Source organism: Delphinapterus leucas, chromosome 2, assembly GCF_059928025.1.
Source record: "Delphinapterus leucas isolate spDelLeu-1000000601 "Yukka" chromosome 2, BTC_Dleu_Yukka2, whole genome shotgun sequence".
NCBI lineage: Eukaryota > Metazoa > Chordata > Mammalia > Artiodactyla > Monodontidae > Delphinapterus > Delphinapterus leucas.
Window position 1 is genome coordinate 74,615,215 of NC_143130.1, and position 12,293 is coordinate 74,627,507.

The 12,293-nt window shown below is 37.4% G+C and overlaps 1 protein-coding gene across 1 annotated transcript in view; it reads right to left on the bottom strand.

Annotated features, from left to right (window-relative positions):
* Window positions 1–6,072: 6,072 nt before the first annotated feature.
* The window catches only part of RAB8B (RAB8B, member RAS oncogene family), a 67,003-nt gene continuing 60,782 nt past the window's right edge, over window positions 6,073–12,293 (bottom strand). Inside the window, exons 7-8 of the mRNA XM_022579712.2 lie at window positions 11,412–11,462; window positions 6,073–10,491 (exon numbers count right to left, since the gene is read on the bottom strand). Coding sequence (XP_022435420.1) covers window positions 10,399–10,491; window positions 11,412–11,462 — 144 coding nt within the window. The 3' untranslated portion in view covers window positions 6,073–10,398. The remainder of the gene's footprint in view (window positions 10,492–11,411; window positions 11,463–12,293) is intronic.

Consider the following 12,293-nt stretch of genomic DNA (forward strand, 5'->3'; position numbering starts at 1 on the left):
AATTTTTGAAAGGTTTACAAGTTAAAACCAGAAGGTTAATTTCCGTAATCATTCACATCTAAGATTTATCTCCATGTCTAATGGGGATAATAATACGTCATGGGTTATTTTGAGGATTGTGCCTGCACAGTAAGCGCTATGTAAGTGTTAGCCATTCCTATTTATTCTTTAACGCCTGTCATGAATAAAGCTCTTGGAAATCAATACTGAAAAGACAAAAGTTGGGACCTGACTGAAGATGTTTTTGCAGCTCACCTCTGAAAAATGGGCCTTCAAATAATATAAGTATTTAATTTTTATGGTAGAATGTCACCTTTGTCCATTTAAAACAGACATATATATTTTCCTATTACTCCACAGAATTTTTCTTCATTTTGAGATGTCTTGTCCAGCACCTATTAAAACTCAGGTTGAGACAACAGTTGAAATTCATAGAGTGACTCACCATTAGACTCTTTTGGTTCTACCCTGAACCAAATTTGTCAAATACAATTACATTACTTCAGCTCCATGCAGAAATGCCATCACAGAGGCATATCCTACTCACATCCTTGGTGTAAATTAAGCTTTTTTAATACAAGAAATTGTAAGCAGATAGGATAGGGGGTCTCCAGAGAAAGAGAACCAGGCATGGCTTCATTGACATAAGAAAATCTGTTTTTGGCCTAAGCTATTTTGTCATCTAAGCCTAGACACAATACTTGTCCTTGAACAGGCCTTAGTAATTAATAGTCTTAAGGGAACAAAAGAATGTAGGACTGTTATTGGGCAAGAGAAATAACAATAGCAAAGATAATACATCAGTAGTAAAGACTCCCAGCTCTGTTTCAATGGTAAAGATTAACCTGAAGCCTCAACCACCAGATCAACTGGAACCTAAGGGGTGATGATGTTGACCTTTTCTGACCCTTGTGACTTCAATCAACTAAAGCTTGGACTCTGTCGACCCTTGCCTCAATTCTATGCTGAATTCTCCTCTGCTCAAGCGCCTACATAAATATGCATGTACCCTTAGCTTAAAACTTCCCCAGTTTTGCTGTTTGGGGAGACACTGCTTTGGGAAAGATCCCCAGTGTGCTCCTTACTTGCTGCAAGCAATAAATCCTTCCTTCTCCTGATCTTTGGCTTGGTTGTGTCTTTTGGCTCGACACCCACCAAGAGGCGAACTCCATTTTTTGGGTAGCAAAATGGCCATCTACATTTTTTCTTGCATATTTCATAAACTATTTCATTATCATTATTCAATATCTCTAATTTACTGTTTGAGTTCAGGGCTAGAAAAAAGTTTTGTTTCTCCTGACAAATGCATATGCTCAGCTTGAGAGCTAACGCATCATATTCAGGCTTTATCTTAATTCTCAGGAAGCTTGGAGCTAAATTTAATAGTCAATTGTAGCAACTATTCTTTTTTTAAATTACAATTACTGCCATGACTTCAGAATATGGCTTATTCTTTTATCCCTATTTTGATTTGACTATCCTGATTTTAACCAAGATCTGTGTCTCCATTAAAGGTGCCTCAAATACTTTGGAAGTAGGCAACTCAACATGCAGAGCTATAAATTGGGGGAATTTGCACTTACGTTATCTTGACCATATCTCAGTTCAATTTTAGTCCCCAAGTCCAGTTAAAAAATGGGACGGCAATGCAAAATGTAATGACTCTGCCCCCCTATCTATGAAGACATCTTTAACTGATGTCTGTTGGAATAAAATAGAAAAGGAAATAACTAGACCAAACTGTCAAAATCACCAATAAGGTAGACTTCTTCAGCATTCATGGTTATTTACTAGAAACACTTATTTCAAGTTTTCTCTGAATTACATTTATATGATGTATGGCTGTTTAAAAAGCACTTTTACACTGATTTCCACAATTCTTTTACAAGTGAGGAATGTGAGGCTAAGAAGCAGTGCTATGACTCCTTAAGTTTTTATGAACTTACTTTATGAGTTTTCTCCAAAGACTTGAAAACACACTAAGTGATGGTGGGAGTTAAATCTCTAAAAGTTGCCTGGGGGATAGAGGCTGACACACACTATGGATAAGGATATCGACTGCTGGGTATGCGCCTGGAGGAGTGGGAGGGTGCAAAAAGCAATACCACATTTTAGCAATTTATCCAATAAAGCTTGGACATACCTACCAGTAATTCACAATATACTAATGAATTCACTTGAGCTTTATTTTCTGATAGTGCTGATAGATTTATACTCAACCATTTATTCATTCATTCAAAATGCATGCTGCGTGAGTATGAAGTATCAGGCAAAATGCTAGGGATTGGAAGTACACCAATGAAACAGTTGTGCTCCTGTCTCCACTGAGCTTACAGTCTAGTGGAGAAGCCAGACAGGCAAGTAGAGGGGTTTTGAGGATATACAGGAAGGGGGAAGGACAGCCAATCCAAACTCGTGAGCTGTTGCTAAAGAAGATGACACCCAGTCATTCAGGCCTTAGCTTTGGAGTTAGCAAAGCTAGGAAGTAGGGGAGAAATGGAAGGACAAGTGGAAAGGCCTCAAAGTGAAAGAAAGCAGGGCATTTCTGAGGGACAGAAAGTAGTTCAGGATGTCCTCTCAGTGTGAGGAGAGATAAGACAGAAAAGGCCAGCAGGTTAGAGTTTACCTCCAAGTCCGGAGTTTATCCAAGGGAGTGACAGGCTCAGATCTCCTTTGTAAAGATAATGGAAAATGGGATTTCAGATAAGAGGTCTTTGGCATCTGCAGATGAATCAGGGAAACAGCAGGAGTCTGGAGAGAAGCAGAAAGACTGAAGAGATTTAGGAACTGTGCAAACAAACTTTAATGACCTGATGAGCTACAAGGAGTGAGGGAGGGAAAAAATCAAGGGTGATGGCTTCTGGAAAGGTATATATATTTTAAAATTAATTAATATTAATTAATTTTACTTGTACTGACTGCAAAAAAAATGCACAACCTAAAAGTTGAGAATTATGTTTTATTCGGCCGACCTGCTGAGGGCTCGGGACTGCTCTAAAGGGCCAAAAGGAGGAGCCAGATAGGTAGGAGTTTTGAAAACAAAAACAAAACCCGGTGGTTAGAACAGCTGATGATTACCGTTAATTAAAGAAAAACCAGACATCTCAAGTGAATGAATTTAGCACTTTTCTATGTGTGGGAAGACGAAAGAGTCTTGGCTCACTGAAAACATTCCTTTGATATGCACCTTAGCTATCTAGGGTCAGTATCCTGCTTTCCTTCATCCTGAGTTCCCTCTGGGTGCAGTTTTAGGGGGCAGCTGCAGTGGCTGAGGGCTTGATGGTCGCAGCATCCTTTGTTTACTGATATGGCATGCGACATTTTTCATCCACACTTGCTATGGGGGCATTCTCATATATCCCTGGAACTATATTGAAAAACCTAAATTTTGAGAGTAGAAAACATGAAGAAAGGGGAAGAGAGGGTTTACTCAATTTATCAATACATAAAGAGCATTCTGGGTGATTTATCTTATTAAAAGAAAATTCTTCTATATTTAATAAAGGATAAAAGAATGTAAGATATTTAACAAAGACTAAAATAGTGTAAGATGAGGGCCAGAATAAAAACCAGATAATGAAGCTTCTCTTTTTATTGCCAAACTTATTGAGGCACTGATGAATTTACTTCCATTCTTTCTTCAAATTACAAGTAAATGGAGAACCAAACAGCTCCTAAATTACACTTAGCTTTCTTCAGCAACGTGTTGATTGTGATGACTACTGAAGTTCACTGATTCAACATTTATTAAACACATACTATGTGCCAGGCTCTTTGCCTGATACTGTGATTACAAAAACCAAAGACTCGGTCCCCACCGTACAAGAGCTTAGAGTCTAGTGCGGAAGGAAAGTAAACCGATGATTCGAATCCAGGGTAGTGAGTGACACTTTGGGCAGACACAGGAGGGAGTTCCTAACCAGGGATGGGTTGTGGCTGAAGTCTTCCCAGAGAAACCCTTACTGAATGAAGATAAGTAGAAGTTACTGAAAGATAAGGAGAAGTTAGACGAGGGGCAGGGAGTCCGCAGAAGGAGCAGCATAAGGAAAGGAGTGACAAAGCATGTTATGTTCAGGGAAATGCAATTACTGGCATGGTTCAAAAGGTACATATGCGGGCTTCCCTGGTGGCGCAGTGGTTGAGAGTCCGCCTGCCGATGCAGGGGACACGGGTTCGTGGCCCGGTCCGGAAGGATCCCACATGCTGCAGAGCGGCTAGGCCCGTGAGCCATGGCCGCTGAGCCTGCATGTCCGGAGCCTGTGCTCCTCAACGGGAGAGGCCACAACAGTGAGAGGCCCGCGTACCGGAAAAAAAAAAAAGGTACATATGAGTTAAAGAGTGACAAAATCTAAGGCGGGAAAGAAAGATGTGGGGATCTCAAAGGACTTTGTTTGCCAGGCTACAGAGTTTAGTTTTTTTTTTTTTCTCAAGGTTATGAGGATTAAGTTTGGCAGGGGTGTAAGACTTCAGTTTTAAAAACCTGTCAGCACTGTGAAAAGTGGATTGGAGGAAAATAAGATTAGAGACTGGAAGACTGGTTAGGAGAGGTTACAGAAATCTAGGCAAAAGATAAGGAGGCCTGAACAAAGAGGCAAAAATAATGGGCAAGGAGATAGATTAGAGAGTAAGGAATTAGGACGTGTAAGACTCGGAGGTTGATTAACTGTTTGGGGATCTGGGTAGATGACGGTGCTATCAAGATGGAGAGAAGAGAAGAAAGAATAGGTTTCTCCTCTTAGGATTTAGAGATGTTGGTGGGAATTGCTGGAGAAGGAGGAAAGATGGAGAGTTGAGTTGGAGTGTCAGACATGTTGTTTGATGTACCTGTAGCAGATTCAAGGGGAGGCGTCCATTAGGCGGATCAACTTTGAAGTCTGGCCCTCTGGAAAGAGGCTGGGGCTAGAGATACAAATGTGAAAACCGTATTAATTTCCTATCGTTGCTGTAAACATATTACCACAAATTTAATGGCTTAAAGCAACACAAATTTACTCTCTTATAGTTCTGGAGGTCAGAATTATGAAATGAGTCTTACCAGGCTAAAATCAAGGTGTCAGGGCCAGGATAGTTTCCTTCTAGAGGCTTTAGGGGAAAATCTCTAACCTCACCTTTTTAAGATGCTAAAGGCTGGACTTCCCTGGCCGTGCAGTGGTTAAGAATACGCCTGCCAATGCAGGGGACACGGGTTCGAGCCCTGGTCTGGGAGGATCCCACATGCCGTGGAGCAACTAAGCCCGTGCGCCACAACTACTGAGCCTGCGCTCTAGAGCCCGTGAGCCACAACTACTGAAGCCCGCGAGCCACAACTACTGAAGCCCGCGAGCCACAACTACTGAAGCCCGCGTGCCTAGGGCCCGTGCTCTGCAACGAGAAGCCACGGCAATGAGAAGCACACATGCTACAACAAAGAGTAGCCCCCGCTCGCTGCAACTAGAGGAAGCCCACGCACAGCAACGAAGACCCAACGCAGCCAAAAATAAAGACTTGACCTTTAAGAAAAAAAAAAAAAAAAAAGAGTGAAAGGAAAATTAAGCTTGAGAGGAATAGCGAAGGTTCAAAATGGTTCTGGGGATGAATGGCAAAAGCTACCGGAAACATGCACCAGCCCAGGGGTAGAACACTGGCAGAACATCACATCCAATTGTGTTATTTGAAAGTGAAAACAACAGAAACTAAACTTGCAAGGATTAAGAAGGGAAGGACGATCGACTTAAGGCTGCAGTTCTATAACAGAATAACCTCCATGTATGCTGAATTAAGAATGAGCAGGAGCTCTGGCCATTTTTCTCAGTCTTTAAGGAACTCTAGGGCGGGGGGGGCGGATAAATTAGGAGGTTGGCATTAACACATACACACTAAAATATATAAAATAGATAACCAACAAGGACCTACTGTACAGCACAGGGGACTATACTCAATATCTTGTAATAACCTGTAAGGGAAAAGAATCTGAAAAAAAAAAATATCACTGAATCACTGTGCTGTATACCTGAAACTAACATGACATTGTAAATCAACTACACTTCAGTTAAAAAATAAACAAATAAAATTTCCCTCCAAAAAAACAAAAAGAACTCGAAGTAAGATGTAAAGTTTGCTAAAATATCTCAAGTCTACCATGGTTTGAGACACACACCTAGCAAATTAGAAGAAACATTTTAAAAATGTGCAATCCATTTCAGAGAGACATATGTATTTTCATTATGTAGTTTTTATTTTAGACGAACATTATTGTAAAAAAAAGTTCACCTGGAATAAAATCCATTTTTTCTTAAAAAAAACACAGCATCATTATCAGTACACAGTTAATGAATTGGCTTAAACAAGAGTAACAACATGACAGGTCCACTTTATCTGCAGGAGCTTTTTCACATTAAGCCACTGGAGCAAAAGTAAAATATGCTGAAACTTACAGTAGGATGATTCTATGGAAAAAACGGATATTTCCCATTGGGGCATGATTTTAGTCAAATAGTTTACAGTATTTAAAGGGACAGTGTCAGCTGCAAATAAACAAAACCCATGTGTAAGGCCATAGGAATGAATTATAATTAAATTCACATTTTAAAAAAAGGTAAGAAATAAAACAAGAAGTTCTATTAGTTCTTGGCAATAAGAAATGCAATTGCGTATGGCACAAGCATTTCAAAAAATGAAGTAAAATTTGAAAATATCCCTAATTGCTAATTTTCATTTCTGTAAATTTCATTTAGTTTTTTTCATACTGAACATGACACCCATTAATTTTATTAGTCTGAAAAAAGACCAATTCTACTGTAAAATTGTGCTAGCATTTGAAATTTTATTAGTATATCCTGTCCATCTAGGTCCCTCTAGGACAAGGAATTTCATTTTTAGACATTCCCCCACCCCCTTCTTTGGATATAACAAGAAGGAAAAAGGAATGTCCTTTCTGTTAAAAGAAAAATTATAAAAAATCTGACAGCAGAAATGAGTGCTTAAAATCAGAGAATAGTAAACCAACATAATGAAACGCTATTTTAAAATTTTAAGCTTAGAAGCTCATCTTTAAAGATTAAGAACTAAATTTATAAAGAAATCTAAGTCATGAACTAGGAAAGGAAGTCTGCTTACACGTATCACTTACTGTTCACAGGAAGAACTATAAGCCTTAATACAGATTCTCAGCATTCAGAACCTGTAAAATGGAGTTATAATCTCTTATTTAGAAATTTCTGCAAACATTTATCTATATTTCACAGCTAAATTTATTAATGGAGACAGGAAGATAATACTTTTTTTGCGCTACTGGATATGACATGTATGTTCTATCCTAAACTACCTGCTACTTTTTGCAATGATGCCTTTAGTTCAAAACAAAACATATAGTCTAAATTGTGTTGGATACTTAAAGGCTGGCTCACTGTTTTTCTACTAGGTATTAGAATACTAGTTAGCTAAATGAGGTATAATTAAAAAATAGTCCTTCAAAGTAAAGAGTATAGTCTTCTGAAAATTTATAACAAAGACTGCACAAAATGTTCATGTAAATAGTAAGAAACCCTGCAGCACCTCCTAACTGATGCACAGGTGGATTATTTTCTCATAATCTGTCTGAAGTAAAATATAGCTAAAATAAGTTCCCAGTGAAACGCCTTACAATCAACTGATTTACATGCTACTTAGTTACAGCACATTTTCATTGTCTGATACCCTCAGACTCCATTGGAAAAGGTCTAGTCCAATCATTGTCAAAAATTAGCACACTGATAATGAAACGCAGCCACTGAACCACTAATACTGCTGCAATGAACCTTCATGTACCTTTATCCATAAAACCACAAAAATGTTCACACAAAACTAGATTTCAGCAGGGAACAGACAATTATCTGCCACTAAATTCATCTACAAATAGAAAAAATAATGCACTATATGTACATTATTAAGCAAAGTGGAATATTTATTAGGGCATTTTACCATGCAGAAAGTGAATCTCCTATGGTCTTAGCTCAAATTATATACAATTTAGCAAAGCTAAATGTAAGAAAATAGCAAGGACAATTTATTTCTATATAACAGTATATACCCCCAGTTTGCTGCTACTTCAAAGAACACTTTTAGACTCATCTAACTTTTATAGGCTCTTTCAAAGGGAAGTTCATGGAGACTAGTTATTAACCCATATGAGACAACAGAAGAGAGAAGGAAAAAAAACAAAAGCAAAGCATTCTGTTTAAAAAAAAAAAAAAAGGCTAACCACAGAATATGTCAGTTTTGGTTTGCAGACAACCCCTGAGATATAAACCAAAGTGTTAAGACACCAAAGAGTTGGAGGTAAATTACTAAGAGAGTTACATTCATACATGGTGTCATAGCACTTGCCTTTTAGAAATTACCTTGTTACCATCCAGAAAGCTTAACTGCTGGGATCTTTTTCTGAAAATCAGTGAATACAAGATGTTTCTAAGAAATTATCTTTTTTGTTCCAGAAATCTATCTAAAAAAAAATTTTAAGATGGTAGACTTACAGTCAACTTTTGATCAAGGAACTACTGATTTTACTGGGACACCAACTGGTGCCTTTAAGCCTATAAGTAAGTACAAAAAAAAAAAAAAAAAAAAAAAGAAAGAAAAAAGCAAGGAGACTGAAATTTGTGAACAATAAATTTAGTGAACCCATCAAAAATAGCTCTGGTATATATTTCCTGCCACTAAATTGTGCATAAGTTTTCAAACAAGTAGTAAAGGTTGACTGGTCCAAGTATTCTAATGATACATCTTAATTTGAAGCAGAATTCTCTGCGGTAACAAGCAATCCATTTCCACTTTCATCTCCCAGACATAACTATCAAGCATGATGATAACCTTTGTGAAACAAAACAGACCTAACAGGAAGAATAATTATTATTTCCTAATCACCTCTTTATTACTCCCTTCTGTGTTATGACACTGAAGGCTAGAATAACAACAATGAATTTGGCACATTAACACTAAATACCTTTTTTTCTCACGTGACGGTTTCATCTACAAAAGGCATACCAGTACCAGTGTTTGGTGAGAAAGGCAGCTAAGTTTTTTGGTTGGCTTTGGTCCAAATGGCTGGACCAAGTTCTATAACAATGCACCTGAACAGATGGAGCTGGGTTCTACACATTCAACAACAGCTGTTGTAAAACTGAAACCATGCTCATATTTGCTCTAATGAAAAGGCAAGACTTTTCCTAGAGGCTGCACTAGGTCTAATTAATCTTATTTTTTAAAAAAAAGCCCAAATTAAAAAAAAATCATTATTTTCACCATTACCAACAGCTATCTCTATGAAATTTACATCCACAAATTAATTTCTATCCCTATAGGTAAGCGTTCTGTGAACTAAGTCTAAATCTAACTTGTTAATTCTTGCAGACAGGGATTATGATAAGAATTGGACATTACTACTAAACCAAGAGCTAAGGAGTGAATCTAAGAAAAAATATATTATGTTTGCTGATGTGACAGAACAACAATTAGATGCTGAAATAAAACCCTAAATAGTGTGTCTCTCTGTCCATGTAAAATTTCAGTTTAAGAAGCTTACACTTAGAAACAGACAACAGTGTTCAAATATGTTATGTTTTAGGTGAGTGATTATAATAGGTCAAACACAGGAAAGAAGAGCAAATACAAAACTCAAGAAAAGCGACATTAAAGTGATTTCCAAATACAGTGTCAATAGATTAGGCAGAGGTAACCAATAAATCACCTGAAAAAGTGATTTATTCAGCTACCCAGACTCTCTGGCAAAAAAGTCAGGAATGAAGCAAAACTCTACACAATCTGAAGAAATAAAGAAACTGTGGCCTTTGATGAGCAGATGGGCATTTTTATGAATTTTTAAGATAAAGTTTATCAGAATTTAATGACTCTTTTATTTAAGAAAATCAGAGCCCTTAAATAAATGCTATCAATGCAATAACATCTGGCCATATGAACCTGACCAAATATGCTATAATTTTCCTATATTAACCTCTGCTTTAAATGTTCTACTCTTTTTTTAAACATTCCCGAATGCAAATTTGTCCTGAACCTCATCAGATAGAAGTGTGCAGATGTGAATCTCAGATTGTGCTGTAACAAGGAAAGGCTAACAACTGATGTGCAAAGTGAAAAAGAAAAAGATAGCAGCTTCTGCAACACGCAATAGAACAGAGGAAAAACAAGTTAAGTCCTGCACGTGTCTCCACTTCATTGTTTCCACGTTTGAAAGAAGAAGCCTGTTATCTTGATGGGCCATGAGGCTGGAATCCGCTGCACATTCTGTGTGCAGAATCTAGGTCTAGGTTCAGTGGTGCTCTCAGTAGCAGCCAGGCAGGATGATTCTGAGGCTGGGTGACCTGTGCTTTCAGAGAAGCAGGAAAGGGTCCTCTAGGTGTGCTGCAGTCTCTCAGAAAGAGTTCATCAAAGTAGCGAACAACGGAAGAAACTGGTCTTCTTTGATCGGTTTTCTGTTATTTTCACTGGTCCACCTGCCCCTGATGAATTGCCGTCATTCTAAAAAAACAGAAGATGGAGTTAGCAAGGAAATAAAAGTTTCATGGTTTGAGCCCAATTACCTAAGAAATAAAAAAATGTCTAACCATGCCATAAGTGTGTCCTCAGTAGTGTGGTTAATTAGGAAGGGAACTAGTTAAGCTCTGATGTTGTCTGTTTCTTTGGAAACAGTGGGTTAATATAGGAAAAATATTTTAAGGCTAGCACCTAATATATTAACCGCATATTAGGAAGTTCCTAACTCCAGTTCAAAAAAATTATAACCAAAAGAGTGTAAAGTTTCAAGGGTAATAATGGAAACAATGTTAAGATACTGGTACAGGCAACCCCTTTCTCGGAGGTAAGAAGAGTTGGTAACATAAGGTATGCAATTATATGCAAGATTCAGGTTAAATCAAACTTTCCAGGATGTCGTAATGATTCATCACTGAGATTGTTTCAAAATTAACCAAACTTCAGCGACTTTGAGATCATAATTATATACTGATATAGAGAGAGATAAAACATTTAATTTTGCCATTATTACTTTAATTATTCTGATCAAAATTCAATTAAAGACCACTTAATGGGGATATATGTATATGTATAGCTGATTCACTTTGTTATAAAGCAGAAACTAACACACCATTGTAAAGCAATTATACTCCAATAAAGATGTTAAAAAATAATAATAAAAATAAAGACCACTTAAAGAGCCAGAGGAAAGAACTGAAACAACTGCAGCTCAGAAATAAGAAATTTGAAGAAACAGAAATAAGAATCAAAGTTTAAGCCGGTGAAAATGTAAGTCAGGGAAAAAATGGGTTTATGTGAATATATTATAATCAGGCCTATCCCTTTAATTAAATAAATAAACAACACAAATAAGAAAACAAATTTAAAAACAGCATAAGAAAATAAAAATTATGTGTCATACAAACCATTTTTCTGTTGAGTTTTGTCATTATATCCCGTGCAAGTGTAAAAAATGCCTAAAGGTAAACCAAAGATTTCATTATTATATGTTTATAATATCTTTTAAAATAGAAATGTAGCCTTTTTTTATTATTTCACTATAAAATATAAATATATTACTTGGAGGTTTTTAACTAAGAACATAATTGCAATCACAGTAGACACATGACTACTGTAACTTACTTTTTATTTATCATATCATAAAGGGTTTCCAGTGTAATCAAACTGTCATTCATGAAATATTTTCTGCACATAACATCTGGCACAAGTTCCTAATATGACACTTGTTGAATTATGGGTATAATAAGGTCACTTGGGAGGCAGAGGCTCTAAAGCTCCTGGGCATCCCCAGAGTAGGGCACAGTTCCTGGTCTAGGAGATGCTGAATATCTGTTTGATAAGTGAAGGAATAATTATGAATTACCCTATAGCTCTAAAATTTGTTTTCACAAAAATCTCCACCTTTTATTCCCAACCTCCTCTCTTTCAAATTGCTTTCACTCTTATACCTGAGAATATATAACCTCCTGTGTCGCAACACTGCAAAATCCCAACAGTTCCTACAGCTCAGCTAAATCCCCCACCACGGAAATCAGTGAAATAGAAGCAGGACAAATCTCAGTGGCATTTTATGCCTAGTGCCTCTTGACCCAAACCCAAGCCAAACGTTTTTAAAACCTATCATCCCTGGGACTTCCCTGGTGGTCCAGTGGTTAAGAATCCGCCTTCCAATACAGAGGACAGGGGTTCGATCCCTGGTCGAGGAACTAAGATCCCATATGCCTCAGGGCAACTAAGCCGGTGCGCCACAACTTAGAGAGCCTGTGTGCCACAACTACAGAACCCAT